Source organism: Channa argus, chromosome 15 (assembly GCF_033026475.1).
Source record: "Channa argus isolate prfri chromosome 15, Channa argus male v1.0, whole genome shotgun sequence".
Lineage (NCBI taxonomy): Eukaryota > Metazoa > Chordata > Actinopteri > Anabantiformes > Channidae > Channa > Channa argus.
In genome coordinates, this window is record NC_090211.1 from 17,395,510 (window position 1) to 17,413,307 (window position 17,798).

At 40.1% G+C, this 17,798-nt stretch overlaps 1 protein-coding gene across 2 annotated transcripts; it reads left to right on the forward strand.

The window, feature by feature from the left end:
• Window positions 1-1,294: 1,294 nt before the first annotated feature.
• slc17a7a (solute carrier family 17 member 7a) lies at window positions 1,295-17,720 on the forward strand. Of its 2 annotated transcripts, XM_067476741.1 has the most exons (13): window positions 1,295-1,420; window positions 9,114-9,366; window positions 11,734-11,852; window positions 12,107-12,221; window positions 12,296-12,383; window positions 12,560-12,646; window positions 12,733-12,875; window positions 13,033-13,182; window positions 13,668-13,800; window positions 14,482-14,592; window positions 14,773-14,900; window positions 15,009-15,078; window positions 15,157-17,720. In XM_067476741.1, exons 1-13 carry the CDS (start codon window positions 1,359-1,361, stop codon window positions 15,450-15,452), a joined length of 1,755 nt encoding a protein of 584 aa, XP_067332842.1. In that variant the 5' UTR covers window positions 1,295-1,358; the 3' UTR covers window positions 15,453-17,720. The 2 variants fall into 2 exon arrangements, with proteins under 2 accessions (XP_067332842.1, XP_067332844.1); XM_067476743.1 differs by lacking the exon at window positions 15,009-15,078 and having other exon boundaries at window positions 15,157-15,385.
• The last annotated feature ends 78 nt before the right edge of the window (window positions 17,721-17,798 follow it).

Consider the following 17,798-nt stretch of genomic DNA (forward strand, 5'->3'; position numbering starts at 1 on the left):
GAACCTGAGTCGCCTTTGTTTTGATGATTTGCTTTCTGCACCTTTCTGGTAAAATTCTGTTTATTGTGTGATATTTAATTTTAGTTAAGAGGGAAAAGTCATGTAAAAATAATTGGGGGGGGGGACTATTGAATAGGACCAGTCAGATAAATAAATAAAAATAGATAAGCAAATAATTATGAAAGACTTTTGCTAAAAAGTTAGAACTTGGTTTATATATCGTTAATGCTTATTTCTAGCTGTGTCTCTAATAATCGGGTGACTTTATACATTTTTAGTTGCACCACAGTGAACCCATGTGATTCCAGACAGTGTTCAGGTTTCACCATAACAGTTTATGATGATGATTATGACCATTCATCCTGAACATTCACATTTAACAGAAAAACAGGTTGGTAACTAAATACATTTAGTCATGTACTACACTTAAGTACAACTTTTGCTGTACTCTCTATTTTTGGATTCTTTTACTCCATCGCCATTCAGAGAAAAATATTGTACTCTCACTCTACATTTATTTGCCATCTTAAATTACTAGTTACATTTTGCAGATGTAGATTCTTATTAAAACAAAAAATCCAACTAACTAATAAAGTATGGTGTATTTTTACATAAATAGTTTAAAATCTTCATGATGTGTCATGTTTGCTCCACACCAAGTTGCTGGATAAGTTGAGTCATTTCATCTGGATTTCTTTCTACTTAGTTGGAGTTGAGCTATGAAGAAAGATGTCAACAATTTGACAGCTTCAAAGTTAGTATTTAAAAGCTATTGTTTTCTTAGTGGACTTTTGTACTTTGAGTACATTTTAGAGCACAGAAAATACCTTAAATTGCTACTTCTGGAGTAGTTTTTTGGCAAATACTGTACTTGCCTTTTTATTTGTAGTGTTGAGCATGTATAGTTTGTGTACTTTTACCATCTCTGCAGAAAACTACAATCATAGGCTGAATCCAGAACACAATGCAGTGTCAATACGTGTCCTGTAACATTTCCAACTTGACTTTATTACAGTATGTGGACCAGTAGCACTTCTTTTAATCATAACTAATCACAGGTTTAGACTTTAATATGCAATATGGTATAAATACTCCATATTTTGTTTCCTTTTACAGAAGCTGGAAGCCATGCGCGTACCTTCCTGTGGCCGATCTGAGAGTAAAGTGGCTTTTGCGGGCAGGGAGGGATGAGAGAGAGAGAGAGAGAGAGAGAGAGAGAGAGAGAGAGAGAGAGAGAGAGAGAGAGAGAGGACTGGGAGAGGAGGGGGAGGGATGGAGAGATAGGTCTGTGCGCGTTCCGGCAGGACAGAAGGGTGCGGGGGACATCAGCACACCGGCCGGGTCAAGGAGCTGCAAGGATGGAGATCCGACCAGACAGGTTTAAGGCGGTCGCGGGCAAAACTCTGGGGAAAATTCACAGGTACCTTTTCAAAACCTTTTCGACTCCAACTCGAACTCTTTCCCGGTTCCACGAATAGTTTTGCATGGTGCTGCATCTCCCCAGTATCTCCCACCACACGGAAAAGTTGTTTAATTTATTTATTTAATTTTAATTTTAACAAAGAAAAGAGGCAAATAACGGGGTTTGGGCACCAAATATCACGCGGGGTAGCGGGCAGAAGTAACAGGGATTGGATGGACAGAAGTGGGTGGAAATGTTGCAGGTGATGGGGAAACTCATTTTATGGAGAGTTAGTACTTGGTGCTGAGGAAAACTAATTACAGCACAAACTACCAAAGCAAAATCGGAAGTTATATGGGTGTTTGCGGGAATGGATTGTGCATTAAAAACTAAAAAGAAGGTTTTATTTTGGTCTGATTATTTTATATTTTCTTATGTTTTTCCATATGCGTTGGTTTGCTTGCTCTTGTCAGATTTGGTCCAGCTCAAAGCAGATTAAATATATTGGTGTTTCAGGAGAGAAGAAATGCTCTTACGTAACACTTCCGTGCGTTATTGGCACGACCCGGGTGAATGAGAGCGCATCAATATGTCTTTTTTTTATTATCACTTTACTAATAACTGCATTTAATAAAGTAAAATTCCTTGAAAAGATTATCAGTTTTAAATTTTATTTCTCTGTAAAACAGAGATTCAATATGACAAGTGACATTATTTTAAATGTTTTGTGCTGTAATATGTCATAATTTATTATGAAATTCTGAGGTTTGAAGTTTTTCAAAGCGTCCTGATTATTGCTCCTTAAGATCTCAAGCTTTGGTCAGTAAAATTTACCAAGGAAAAGAAATTAAGGGAATGTGAAAACTGTAACCAGTTATTGATTTGAATGTTTTATATAAATAAATACTAAATACATATTCATTTAAATAATTATTGATGATAAGCTCAAATCTAATCTGCAACAATTTGCAATTATCAATTAATAGTAGTAAACAGCAAACATCAAGTAGTCATGGCTTCCTAGTTTGGGGTGTTTGCTGTTTTCGGTCATAATGTGTTTCAGTTGAAAACTGCTTGTTGGAAAAAACCCACAATTTTATATTGACAATAGTAAAAAAAAAATTTTAAATGGTTGCAGCCCTCTAAAAAATGTAAAATTTTTATTACCTGTAAAGCCTTAACATGATACACACAGTGGCTCTTTATAAAGAAGTTGATGTTGACTATCTGTACCAGTGAAATTACTAAAGAAGTGCTCAACATACTGTAAATGTGTTCATAAACTAATTATATTTCATATCAATACAAAATTTCCAGCGTAGATTGTATCAGTAGATCAAAGCCATCGATAGACCCTTTTGCAATAAATATTGCTTTAAGCTTTCGCTCTCTCAGGATTTGAGGTAGCAACCAAACGTATAAATCCCGTCCTGAAATAGCCTGTTTTTCAGTCCAGCTGTCGAGCCAATGCAAATCCCCAAACTCTCTCCTCCCACTCACTCCATCCCGACCCATGTCACTTCCTCCAGTCGCTCCCTCCTCCTTCATCCACCCTTCCATCCATCCATCCATCCATCCATTGAGACACCAGCACAGAGAACTTCCAGCCTATTGGGGCTGACCAGATTAAGGCTTTTTCTCCTTTACTTGCCGTGAGCCATGCATGTGCACGGCTGCAGCTGATGCCATGAGAGATGTGATGTATGGGATAGGATTCAATTTGGGTTTAGTGGCCATTTCCTGTGCCTTAGTGGTGGTCACAGGGATTGGTACGGGCAGTAGTTCCAAAAAATATTTTGGTGCATCTTGTGCAGAGGGCCTCCCTGCACTGTGTGAAAAGATTAGTGAGTCTGTGTGCAATCTCACTACCCCACAAACTGTGATCCTTCCTGATGAAAGCAGCCAGGGGCTCATCTATTATTTAAACATATTCTCTATCAGAATGCATCTCCTGTTTCTATATTAAACCCCACTACGTAAGCATAAATGTTAGCACTGTAAGGTCAGGCACACTCTGCATCTCTACTCAAGCTGTGTGCACCCTTAACATCATTAAAATGCCCCAAATCTTCTGCTGTTCTTCTCATGCCAAAGAACAACACATCACTAAACAAAGGGTTTTCTTACAGACCCATGACCAGACTCCTTTTTTTATTGACTTTTTGCATTTCATTTAATGCTACATATTTATGTAGCTTATTAAATAATAATGAAATGAACCTACACAGTTTTTAAAATAATTTCATGTTTGGCAAACTATGTGACGTTTGGCATCATTTAACACTGTTATCAATTTAACATGAATGCAAACTCTTTTAAATAACACTATAACATTTTAAACTTTTAAAAGTTTAAAATGTAAAATGTTTAAACTTTTGCTCTATGCACGTTCAGAATGGGATGCATTTCCTTGTGAAAAATAAAATTATATCACATTTTAGAGATGTTTTTTAACTTATATTAGTTACTTGACAATACACTCTACATGGTCTGAGAGTCAAAGTCCATTTACTCCAGTTCTGCCCTAAAGTGAGGTGCTTTACTTTAATTTTCATTTTATGTAACTTTTTTTTTACAGCTTTACGTACTAGTTACTTTTTGTAGGTTTAGATTATTATAAAAAATCGTATGAACTCCTTTTGTCCCACAAGTATCGAGGTATCAAAGATGTCTAACCCTTATTTTGTATTAATTACTGTACATTTCCTTTATCAAACAAATCTGGACTACACAGCATCAAATTCAATACTGTTAAAAACACCTTGTTTCATTATTGAAACACTTTCACTTATGTCTTTTAACTCCCATCATTTCAAATTAGTCTGACAATTGTGGTGTGATTAGGACAATGGCGGTAATTATGTTATTGGACTAGTTGTTCAGCCTAAAGCTGATGACTCCATTGCTAGTCACTGAATGATTGAATACTGAGAGAGTGGTGGATGCTTGAAGACTTGTATCAGTGCAAAGGACACTTTGTTTCTCTGGTTTATCTTTATCTGTCACTCTACCTGTGTTGCTGTGTGTAAAAGTGGTTACATGTACTCAGCTTTATGTCAGTACAGCTTCAATATTTAGTGTTTATGTTGCTTCTGTGTGGTGTCAGGTTTAGAAAACTCTGTGACAATAGAAGGTAATTTCACAATCATTATGGTCCAGCTAAGTTCACCATTTGCTATCTGGTAAAGGTATTTGTGTCACTGCACGTGTGTGTTTGTGATTAAGTATGTGGGTGTGTTTAATAAAGTGATTGAGTTCTTAGCTAGAAAGTCTATGAATATGCGTCTATGTGTGATTGCTTGAACATTGTTTGTGTGTTTGTGTGTGTGTGTGTGTGTGTGTCCAAGGTTGTGAGAGAAAAAAAAGTGACGGGATAGGGAGGAGGGTTTCTCCCTGGGTGACACAGTCCCACTGAGACCCAATCTGTTCACTTCAGGGAGAGTGAAAAGCTCATGGAGGAAGGGGGAGACACCACTATTACATTTGTAAATAACCACAGAGATGCATTTCTAAAGGGTGAATGAGGGGGGAATCATTTTAGACAAGACCACTGTACCATGGTTTACATACAGTACAATGAAGGATCAAATTTGGCACACAGTGGACGAACAATGACCTGGCGTGTTATGTAAGGTTGTACTGTCAAAATCCCACGCTGTACGTCTCCCTGTCTCTATCATCCTCTTATGCGAGGATTATGCTCTGTGAATGGGTGAATTTAATATACAGGGTCGCAAAAGTTCCAGGTCACCAACCTACACCAGCAGGTGAAAGTCACACTGTTATTTCATCATAGCTAATGTATTATAGAAATAATAAAAACTATGCAAAATTATAAATATCTAGCAGTGTCACAGCAAAAGTGGGGAAGTGCAGTAGGCAGTTTAGTGCAGGATGTGGGCAGAGACATGTTGGCAAGTCTGAGTTGTGTTTGTTTGCCCTGTGAAAGACTGGTCACCCGTCCGGGATGGGCCTCACTTTTTGCTCACTGTGGAATTTGCGACCCCCTCAGATATTCCAAAAAGATACCAATCAACGTCAAATTCTACTATGTGCAGTCATTAATTTCCTTTTTTGACTGATCGTGATCGTGCGTGAACTCATAACTATAGTAATTACATTTCTAAGAGCCTGAGGTGACGGGAGCTCTCATTAATTGTTGGCAGCTGAAACCAATCAGGTCCTTACTAGGCCTACAACAGAAGCTACATCAGCTGAGAGGAAGTTCACAATATTGTGAGCTTCACTTGCAAGTAACTGTCCAGGGAGAACTTTTCATCTCTTTACGTGTGTGTGTGTCTTATACCAACACAGGAGCATTAACCAACCAGCACAGCTATTAAATAAGAGCTCATCACCACCTTAAACACTACATTAGAAGAGAGGCACCTTCAGCTAGCCACACACACACACACACACATAAAATCTGAGGCCAGATTGCCCTATAGTGAAAGCAGGCGTAATTAACACTAGTTTTTGCTGTGGGTTAGCTGGTAGCATATGTGAAGGTGCCAGGCTGCAATCTGTCTTGAGGTTTAATGAGGATCCTCCTGCAACATAACTGTGAAGTGGGAAACTGAAGTCCACTGAGGGAGTGAGTCAGCACTTTGGTTTTGTGCAAAGAGAGAAGATGAATGAGCACATCCAACTGACTAAACAGAAAAAAAAAACACCTTTGTTTGTTTCCCATCAGCTTTTTGATCAACTTAAAATTACACTGTTGGTATCTATTTCCAGTGTTTTTAAGTTAGAGCTCAATGTCCAAAAGCCATTGTGCACATTTTGTCCCACATACTGCACATCACATGTGTGTATGTGTTGTATCTGAAAGATTTAGAGACTTGTCACAGTTATTTAGTCAGAGTCCTACTTTGACATTTTATTGTAACAGTCAAGGCAAAAAATAAATAAATAAAAGTACATAGAAATTATTAGAAGTGAAAGAAAACTGGGCAGCACTTTACAGCTTGGTAATAGCAGGGTAAAATTGGGTGTTATATAAAAAAGAAACAAGGTTATACTATAATACATAGCTAACAACAAGGTAATAGATGGAAAATATCTGTTAAAACAATGTAATCCTGTTAATGATTTTACTAATGAGTTTATAATGTTTAATAAAGTGGTATAATGTAAATTACTGAAGTAATATGCAACAGCTTAGTATAAGCAATGATAAACCATGGAAACCGTGGTTGTTTAACAACCTTAAAACAGAGCTGCAAAAATGTACATCTACCTGTTTCTACTTAATTCCAATGGAATATTTGTAGTGATAAAGACAAATGACATGACAGCTCTCAGAAATCCTGCCCTGCATATTACTGCAGCATTAACCCCTGTTACCTTGTTATTTACAAAATATTACCCCACTTTTTGCCTTTTATCACAGAGCTGCAAAGGGCTGGATTCATCTTCCCAAGAATTTTAAACCTCAACCAAAGGCCTGCGTGAGGTCAACAAAGAAGGATGCTGAACCAGGGCCAGTTTTTGTCTGTCCTTCCGTATTCATTTTCGGAAGTGAATCATTTTTGTAATCCTAATCTGAATGTTGTGACAGATTAAGAGAGAGAGAGAGAGAGAGAGAGAGAGAGAGAGAGAGAGAGAGAGAGAGAGAGAGAGAGAGAGAGAGAATGCAGCTTCTGTAATCTCTTCCCAATTCCAAAATGTTGCTTTGTAAAACTAATACTTTGTGTCTATTTTTTTTTTTTTTTAAATCAAGTATTTCGGATGGATGATCGATCTATGTTTAGTTATATATTATTGTTAAACCAGCGTATGTCTTATCTTGTCTTGAATGACTGCTTGAAAGTTTAGGTTTCGGTTTTATAGAAAATGGGGGAGGGAGTAAAACCCACAAGCATAAATACAACAACTGCATGGATGAGACAGTTTATGAGCAAAGAAACAGACAGACAAGCAAACAGAGAAATAGACAGTGAAAGATTACGGTGTAAAAGCTGGAGTGAATTATTTATCTCTCTCAAAAGCACATCAATAAGTAAAAAGTGTCAGACTCTGACTTGTCTTTTGTTGGCATGTGTGAATAAGTTATCTTGGCGTTTCGATGTGCTAAGAGCCTGTGAGACATGAAGTTGCCGCATCTGATGCAAGCAAATACCTGGTTTGGGAGAGTACTGAAGCTCAAATTTGGAGCACGTTTTTTTAAAAAATGCAACCATCCTCATCACATGGAACAAATCCTTGTGGTAATTGTGTCTGTTTCTGGGCATATTTCTCCAGCTCACTGACTAACTGGATCAGCCCCAGTGAAAACTGTACGGCTGACACATGCTTCGCTGTGAACCCACACAAACACTCACATTAAAACATGTACGCTGGAAACCTGCGTACTCGCATGTGTGTGTTTATTAGTGGGGGTTGATGTTGGGAGTATGGAGGTACAGATGGTCGCTTCCCGTGACTCCTCTGTTTGACTCCTGTACAAAAAAAAGTGGACAAAAATGGAGAAAAATAGAAGAATAACCTAAAATAACAACACATTTGGCTGGTCAAGTGAAATGAGGAACATTATAATCCCATTTAAAGGGAAACATAAGGATCCTTGGTTTACAAGAAGACATTTTAGACACATAATGCAAAAGATTTTAGTCTAAAATAAGTATAGTTTTGAAAACTTTACAGTTCTGTAACATGTGAAAAGGATGTTTCCATTAAAGTCTAGCTTATAAAAATGCCATTATAAAATAAATTGTATGCCCTTTCCTTTAATATCTATTCCTTTCTCCATCACAAGCCTCTTAATATGAACTGCACAGCATAAACACACAACTCAGTCCACTCAGTGATAAGATTGGTGCAGTTAGATGTCGGTCTCCAGAGAGCTCGTCTTTGTCTCTGAGGTCAGTGTGATGGCAGGTCCCAGTTGACCTGAGGAAGTGGACCCTCAGGGAATGTCCTGCCGTGGCTAACTCTGTTCCTTAGGTGGTGACAGCTGCTTCCAAAGTTGCTACAAAGTCCTCACTGAGAAATGCAGAGAGCCATGTTATGTCAGCCGGAGAAGCCTGACATATTTGTCTTGTTCAGTGAAACACCCTTTTAACAGGCCACCATGTGTCCCACAGTTCATTTTGGTAAAAGCATCAGTGGCTCACCTGAACTGGAAATGTTCCTCACACTTCCAGGAAATCCCACTAGAGCCACTGTTTTCACATATGCAAGATTCCCCCCAGTGGGTTTCACATTTACCTCTTTTCCTTTTTTCAGAAATGTCTCTGTGTTTCACTGAACTATTTGCATGTATCGACAAATTATGAATGACAAGAAAATGAAGTGTTGCATAGGTCACCCACATCCCAGGCTCTGTAAATGCATTCAAAGGATTCATTCTAAGATTTGGTGCAAGTTTGTGTTGCAGTCTTGTTTAAATCAGTTCAGTCAACAAATTTAGATAAAATTAAGCACTGCTGTGTGTAAAACCCAAAGCACCAGGAGTCACAAAAAGTCACAAAAATTCAGAAAAGGTGCCATTCATATTGACATATTTTGCATTGAGAATCCTTCCTAAAGCTCCCATTAAGGCACTATACTGTAGCGCTGCTGGGCTCCCTTTTAGATAGCGGGGGTCATAATAGGCTCCCCGGGTTTTGCATTGTTCAGTTTTTGGGTCCAAATTTTATAAGAGCACAGAAATTAACTTAAAGTTCTTCTTCCTGTTAGACATTATATCTATCCACGTTTCTCCACTCAGGCTGATTGAGAAGCGACAGCCCAATGGAGAAACCATTGAGTTATCAGCGGAGGGCCGTCCTGAGCTAGTGGAGGAGAAGGAGCTGCCGGTGGTGGACTGCACCTGCTTTGGCCTGCCCAGGCGGTACATCATCGCCATCCTGTCTGGCCTGGGATTCTGCATCTCCTTTGGCATCAGGTGCAACCTGGGTGTGGCTATTGTAAGCATGGTCAACGACCACACTGTGTACAAAGGCAACAAGGAAGTACTTGTGGTAAGTCGCAATTATCACATTTTTAATATTTGTTTCTGTTTGTTAATGTAACCACAGGGGCGCACAAGCCAGTGTCTTCTTGTGCTAGTCCCAAGTCTGGATAAATGCAGAGGGTTGTGTCAGGAAGGGCATCTGACGTAAAACGCATGTCAAATTAAACATGTGAATCATGGCTTCCACACCGAATCTGACTTCCATACCGATCGGTCGGGCCCCGTGTTAACAACGACTCGGTGCTGTTGAACTACAGGGTGGCGGTGGAAATTGGGCTACTGTTGGTCGAAGAAGAAGAGGAGGAAGGCGTGTTCGTAGGCAGAGAGAGAAGAGGAAAGCCAAGAATGTAGGACTGACAGTAGGGACTTTGAATGTTGGGACTATGGCAGGGAAGGCTAGAGAGTTGGTTGACATGATGCAGAAAAGGAAGGTGCACATACTGTGTGTCCAGGAGACCAGGTGGAAAGGTAGCAAGGCTAGAAGCTTAGGACCAGGGTTCAAGTTGTTTTACCATGAGTCAGATAGGAAGAGAAATGGAGTTGGAGTTATACTGAAAGAGGAGTTTGAAAGGAATGTTCTAGAGGTGATGAGTCTGAAGCTAGAAACTGAAGGCATGATGTTCAATGTTGTTAGTGGTTATGCCCCACAGATAGGATGTGAGTTAGAAGAGAAGGAGAAATTCTGGAGTGAGTTAGATGAAGTGATGCAGAGCATCCCCAGAGGTGAGAGAGTGGTCATTGGTGCAGATTTCAATGGGCATGTAGGTGAAGGGAACAGGGGTGATGAGAGTGTGATGGGCAGGTTTGGACTTCAGGACAGGGACACAGAAGGACAGATCTTAGTAGATTTTGCAAAGAGGATGGAAATGGCTGTAGTGAACACTTTCTTTCAGATGAGGCAGGAACATAGGGTGACGTATAAGAGTGGAGGTAAAAGCACTCAGGTGGACTACATCTTGTGTTGAGGTAATCTGAAAGAGATCAGTGACTGTAAAGTGTTGGTAGGGGAGAGTGTAGCCAGACAACACAGGATGGTGATGTGTAAAATGACTCTGGTGGTGAGGAAGATGAAGAGGACAAAGGCACAGCAGAGGACGAAGTGCTGGAAGTTGAAAAAGGATGAATGTTGTGTAGTTTTCAGGGAGGAGCTGAGACAGACTCTGGGTCTGGAGGTGCTTCCAGATGACTGGACCACTACAACTAATGTGGTCAGGGAGACAGGTAGGAGGTTTGACTCGGTGTGTCATCTGGAAAGAGGAAAGTGGACAAGGAGACTTGGTGGTGGAACGAGAAAGTTCAGAATTGTATACAGAGAAAGAGGTTAGCTAAGAAGAAGTGGGACACTGAGAGGACTGAAGAGAGTAGACAGGATTACAGGGAGATACAGCGTAAGGTGAAGGTAGAGGTGGCAAAGGCCAAACAAAGAGCATATGAGGACTTGTATGCTAGGTTGGACACTAAAGAGGGAGAGGTGGATTTGTACAGGTTGGCCAGACAAAGAGAAAGAGATGGGAAGGATGTGCAGCAGGTTAGTGTGATTAAAGATAAGGATGGAAATGTATTGAAAGGTGCCAGGAGAGTGATGGGAAGATGGAAGGAGAACTTTGAAGAGTTGATGAAAGAGGAAAATGAAAGAATGAAGAGTAGAAGAGGTGACTGGTGTGGAGCAGGAAGTAGCAAAGATTAGTAAGAGTGAAGTGAGGAGGGCGTTGAAGAGGATGAAGAGTAGAAAGGCAGTTGGTCCTGATGACATACCTGGTGCAGATTTTTAAGAACAAGAGAGATGTGCAGAGCTGTGGTAACAACAGAGGAATAAAGCTCATGAGCCATATAATGAAGTTGTGGGAAAGAGTAGTGGAAGCTCGGCTAAGGGCAGAGGTGAACATTTGTGAGCAGCAATATGGTTTCATGCCTAGAAAGATTCCAACAGATGCAGTATTTGCTTTGAGGATGCTGATGGAGAAGTACAGAGAAGGTCTGAGGTTGGAGCTGCCAGGCAGGAGGTCTAGAGGAAGACCAAAGAGGAGATTTATAGATGTAGTGAAGGGGGACATGAAGTTATTGGGTGTGAGAGAAGAGGATGAAGAGGGTTAGATGGAGGCACATGATTCGCTGTGGGGACCCCTGAAAGGGAACAGACTAAAGGAAAAGAAGATAAAAGTTAATTTGTTAATCATCTGTATCCAATTAAAATAACATGACCCAAGCTTTACCACTTCCTCCATGATGACACCCTTAAAAAAAGATGGTGGGTCTCCATAGAAGTTTGGTTGACATTCTGCTACTACTACTACGACAACTGCTATAGTCTCTATTTTGAATTTTTAAATATTTGTACTTTCATTGTTGAAGTAATAAATCTTCCTTTCTCCAGGCTGCGCAGTTCACCTGGGACCCTGAGACAGTGGGGATGATTCACGGCTCCTTTTTCTGGGGCTACATTGTCACTCAGATTCCGGGTGGCTTTATATGTCAAAAATTTGCAGCCAACAGGTGAATGTCTTTGCATTTGCAACTTCTCCAACATGGGTAATTGGGATCTTGGTTTGTAGCAGATGCCAAACATTTGCTCTAACACTGACAGGACAAGGTAACAATGCAAATCACATACAGGAATATTAGGTCTATTACCATATGTTCTGTCAGTGTTTCATTATACGTTTATATCTTCTCCTTATTCCTGTGGTTGTGTTGTTATTGTTAGATATTCAATCTGCTGCATCTTGCTTGTCTTTTGTGTGTTTAAGAGTGTTTGGCTTTGCCATAGTGGCCACCTCCACCCTCAACATGCTGATTCCATCTGCCGCTCGCTGCCACTACAGCTGCGTCATACTGGTCAGGATATGCCAAGGCCTTGTTGAGGTACAGTATGTTGGTTCACTTGCGGGACTCTGTTGCATACGTAAGTGTTTTCCTGACTGCATTTTGTCCTTCAGGGTGTATCATACCCAGCCTGCCACGGGATCTGGGCAAAGTGGGCGCCTCCTTTGGAGAGAAGTCGATTAGCCACAACAGCCTTTTGTGGTAAAGTCCTTCTACTCATACATGTCCCCAAATTTCAATAGATGAGTTAAAAAAGTCTGAATGAGCCACATGATTTGTATCATGGTCTTTGTATCAAGCTTTCAAGTGGATAAATTAATATATGACTAAAAAGTACAAATAAATGAGTTGTTGCTTTTCTTTTGTCACCCTTTTAGGATCTTATGCAGGGGCTGTGGTGGCCATGCCTTTAGCTGGGATACTTGTGCAATATACTGGGTGGCCTTCAGTGTTCTATGTCTATGGTTAGTTTTCCTAATTCTCAGAAATGTGTTGGCCTGCTCTGGTGCTACGACGGTTCACTCAATCACTCTTGCTTTTCCTCTCGCAGGCAGCTTTGGGATATTCTGGTATATGTTCTGGATTCTGGTGTCGTATGAGAGTCCTGCAGCACATCCCACCATCACACCTGAGGAGCGGAAGTACATCGAAGATGCAATCGGAGAGTCAGCAGGATTTCTCAATCCTCTCCATGTATGCAGTTTGATGATGTTTAAGTGGAGACTAAAATTCTCATAAACATAGCGTGGATGGATACACGTACTGTATATATATACGTACTCGGACAAATTCACCCTAGTTCTGGATCAGTCTCATTCTAGTCTGAAAATCCCCTGTCTTTTACTGGCAGAAATTTAAAACCCCTTGGAGACACTTCTTCACCTCCATGCCGGTTTATGCTATCATCGTGGCCAACTTCTGCAGGAGCTGGACTTTCTACCTGCTGCTCATCAGCCAACCAGCCTACTTCGAAGAGGTCTTTGGCTTTGAGATTAGTAAGGTGAGATTATCTGGTAGACCAAGCTATGTGGATGTCCTTTAGAGCAAATCGGGTCACCCAGCTTTAGCCACTTATTGGAGTTGATGAAAAATCTTGTTAGTTGTTAAAAAAATTCATATCTACAAAATACATGAGAGTGAAGAGAACACACATGGGAAGAGAGCAAGAGACCCGTGCAAAAAATATCAATATTGTATCTCGTCTCAAATCATCTCTTTGCTTTGATAATATTATCATCATTTATCTAATGCAATCTCCAGTTCAGGTCAAAGATACCTGAATATTTGATATCCAATAAATCCATTTGATAGGCGATATTCAAAGGAATCAGTAAATATTTAGTTATAGTATCGTGAGGAATTTGAGAGATTTTCAATATTTTCAACCTTCAGCTGCTCTGTTTCTAAACTGAAACCACTATCCGTGTGCTTCTGCCTCTCTTACATAAATACACATTCGCCCCCCTCTCCTCTCACCTCTTTAAGGTGGGCATGGTGTCCGCTTTGCCCCATCTGGTGATGACAATCATTGTGCCTCTTGGAGGCCAGTTGGCAGACTACCTGAGGACCCACAACCTGATGTCCACAACCAACGTCAGGAAGCTCATGAACTGTGGAGGTAAGAGAGAAAAAAGGGAGGGGGTGCTGGGGGTGTGGTAGGAGGAGAGTGTAGTGGAATGAAAATGGAGGGGGGGGAAATGCATGAGAACACAAACTGAATTAATTTGCCACTATGACACAGTTACTGCTGAAAATCTGCTTTGGATAAAAGCGTCTGCTAAATGACTAAATGTAAATGTAAATTTGTCTGTACAAAGTGTGGCAAAATATTTGACAAAATATTTTAGAGAAATGCAATCACAATCTAACCAGTCTGATGAGATTTATGAACCAACATTACAAACAATAAATGAGAAACTCTAACAAACTAAACAGCACGAGTTAAGTTCAGCACTAAACTCAGATTGATGTTAAAATAACAAGTCAGGGGAATTTATGAGTGATTGTCAATATTGTCCCATACAAACCCACTAAAAATCACCAAGACCTTTTACCCAGTACCTGCCAGTACTGGAATCATGTTAATATTTTAGCAACTATTATAGGTTGAATCAGGCTTTCAACTGCAGGTTTCAGAATAATTTCTGGCTTTTTTTGTTTTGTTTTGTTTTGTTTTTTTGGTGTGCTCTTTGTTCATAACATGTTTTTGTTCATTTCTGAACATAATGCAAGATACTGAAGCATGGATTTTTGAGACAGAGTGTAAAGTTTGTCTTGTGTGTATGTGGATGTGTTTCAGGTTTTGGGATGGAGGCCACTCTTCTGCTGGTGGTGGGATATTCTCACACAAAAGTTGTTGCCATTTCCTTCCTGGTCCTCGCTGTGGGTTTCAGTGGATTTGCCATCTCAGGTAGGAGATGTTAGCAGCTGGTTAGTATAACTTAGCGGAGTGGAAAGAGCTGTCATTCAAGTAACCAAATGTGTGTTTAAACATTGATGACAAATGACTGAATTTTATAGTGTATAATGTATATTATGTCCTTTTCTTCAGAAACTGGGGAAAATGATATCGTTTTTTCCTTTTTTACAGGGTTTAATGTCAATCACTTGGATATTGCCCCTCGATATGCCAGCATACTTATGGGCATCTCAAACGGGGTGGGAACATTATCTGGAATGGTCTGTCCTCTTATAGTTGGAGCCATGACCAAACATAAGGTATTTTAATTCACTTGTATCAGATATACAGTTTTTTTTTCATTTATATGTTCACAGTTTTATGGACAAGGTGAATGAGTCAATTCTAAATCCTTTTAATCATTTCAGACACGTGAGGAGTGGCAGTATGTCTTCCTTATAGCTTCCCTCGTTCATTACGGAGGAGTGATTTTTTACGGTATGACTGTGAATACAGTGTATTGTGAGCATGTGCTAATGACCTCAGTATAAATGCTGATCTTATTTCCTTTACCAGGAATCTTCGCATCAGGAGAAAAGCAGGCCTGGGCAGATATTGAGAACACCAGCGAAGAAAAGTGCGGTATCATTGACGAAGATGAACTAGCCAATGAGACAGAGGAGCTCTACCGGGGAGGTGGGCAGTATGGGGCCATGAGCCAACAAGTTGTTGGCTCCAATGGAGGAGGAGCTGGAGGAGGAGGAGCTGGGTCTGGATGGGTGTCAGACTGGGATAAATCTGAGGAGTATGTGCAGCCCCCTGGATACAACTCTTACATGTATGGAGGAGAAGTGGAAAAGGAGCTGACATAGAAGACCCAACATGGTAGAAGGCAAATAATTACTATAATAGGGAAAAGAGAAAGATTGTGTTTTGTAGAAAGGGACTTCAAGAGAGAGTTGCTGCAAGACTGAATGGACCTGCTGTGTGCTTTTGTACTATATTTAGAATTGCACATATCAAATGTATGCATCTGATTCATTCCAATCTGCAAGTGTGTGCGTGTGTGCGTGTGTGTGTGTGTGTGTGTGTGTGTGTGTGTTTTTGTGTGCAAGCGTAGGTGCACGTGTAAGCGTTGATGAGTGGTCAATGTGCACAGTGTTAATTTGCAGAAATTGAATTTATCTCCCAGACACTTCCTTCCTGCATCTGAGCTCATTGTGATTGGTCCGGAGTGTCTACTGCATTACTGAGGAGATTCTATGTGTTTGTGTGTGTGTGTGTGTGTGTTTGTGTGTGTGTGTGTGTGTGTGTGTGTGTGTGTGTGTGTGTGTGTGTGTGTGTGTGTGTGCTTTTTGCCTGAACAGCAAATCTAAATGACATTGTGGGTTTTTTTTATTTATTTTGTATGTGTAAGCCACACATTTATTTTTTTGTTGCAAAAGCATCTTTGTAGCAACACTTTTCAAAACATTCTCAATTTGCCTAGGCTCTATTATTCTGCAAACGCTCAGATATAATAGGAACCATGAGTAAGGCCTATTGTGGACAATCTCCTAGATGTCAATAATGCAGCCAGTTAATTTAGTTAAACCACAGCAACAATATGATTTTAAGAACTGCATACGCTTGCACATGATAATCAACCTGGCTTCATTTATGTGTTGAGAATCTGTGGGGCTTTAAAGCCTCTGCGACTACATTCAGACTTTTTAAGAGATGACAAAGGTGCATAAATGTTGTGTTTGTGTATGTGTTTTTAAAGCTGCCCTTAATGTGTAAAGGCACAAGCTTAAACTTGTGCACGAAGCTGCATGTGGTGTCTAACTTCTAATCTCACCTGTGCCTGACCTAACTAGGTCATGGCTAGCCAGGTTTATGGGTCACAAAACTCTTATCACGAGTAATCATCTGACACTTGTGACTTTCCGTTTGGTGTATGCAGTAGAGTGTGATAGTTGCTCAATGTTTCCGCTGTTTGACCAGCGCAGAAGAATAGTCCCAGGCATCACTGCATGTGCTGCCTCCGTTTAGGCTTTGTTACGTGTCTGTGGCAGCTTCTCTCCCTGTTTTCCTCTGTGCGTTTAACAGCGTGAATCCTGACTTCTGTTTCCTGGCTTCAAATATCTGTTGGTGCTGTTTCCATATCTTTAAATGTGAGTCATGTTTGAGTTGGTGGGTCAGAGCTTTTCAGACTGTGTGCGTGTGTGTGTGTGTGTTCGTATGTGATACTGAGTGTGTTGTTGCGATGGGTGCAGGTGCTAAAACATTGTGCAGTGAGCATGTTTTAATGAGAACAGCAGTGCAGTAGCTTGTCATTCCTCTTCCTTTCACACAAAAATACACGCACACATGCAGAGGTCTCTAATCACAACGCAGTCAAGTGCTCCATGAAGTTCATGGTATGAGGGTGTGATTAGCAGAAATGTATCTCTTCATTATCAGAAGGTGTGTTAGGGTTTGGTGAATGACCATGGCCAATCACATCAGCTCCTCTAATGTCCTTTAAAAGCAGTACCCTCTTAACAAACTGACACAGGAGACAATTAATTTTTCATAAATTGCACGCTGCTAAGAACAACTTTTGCGCCTGCGCACACAGCAGCCAGAACCAACACACACAAACTCTACATTCTGTTTCTTCTTACAGGTCATGTCAACCAACGGTAGTTTATTTAAAATTTTACAAGTACATATGAAGGCTTCTCTTTTTCATATAAGAAATATGCTTCTCTTTGACTTTGAGGTTTTTTGTGAGGACAAAATACAGTGCGAGTATGTGAAAATTGACTTCTTGGAATCAAGTGAGGGTTTCATGGTAACGTGTCGTTATGTCTAATTATATCAAAAGTGGCTGAGGCAACTTACCATTTTGTTTTGAGGAGAATGTCTAAAAGACATGAATGCTTATTTCTGTGAACAATTTTTAGTGTTGTAATGTTGTATCAAGTTTCTTCTTTGTCTCAGTTTATGGCTGTTCTAATCTCGTCCTCTTCCTCATTGCTGAAATGTGTGGTTAACTGGTGGGATAAGTGTAAAAATAAAAATAAAAAGAAATGATGACATTGTGGAAAACATTCTATGTATAAAAAATGTATATGTGAGATTTTATTGTGTATAATAAAATTTAAATAATTCAATACGATGTCACAATTTGAGCTCAATCATGTCATCATGGATTTATCACAGAAGCAGCATGATGACGCATTACATTAGTG

Coding starts and splice junctions, on each gene's coding strand:
- slc17a7a (XM_067476741.1), top strand. CDS start 1,359: ATGGAGATCCGACCAGACAGGTTTAAGGCGGTCGCGGGCAAAACTCTG. Junction 14,593..14,772: donor CAGTGGATTTGCCATCTCAG/GTAGGAGATGTT, acceptor CCTTTTTTACAG/GGTTTAATGTCAATCACTTG. Junction 14,901..15,008: donor GAGCCATGACCAAACATAAG/GTATTTTAATTC, acceptor TAATCATTTCAG/ACACGTGAGGAGTGGCAGTA.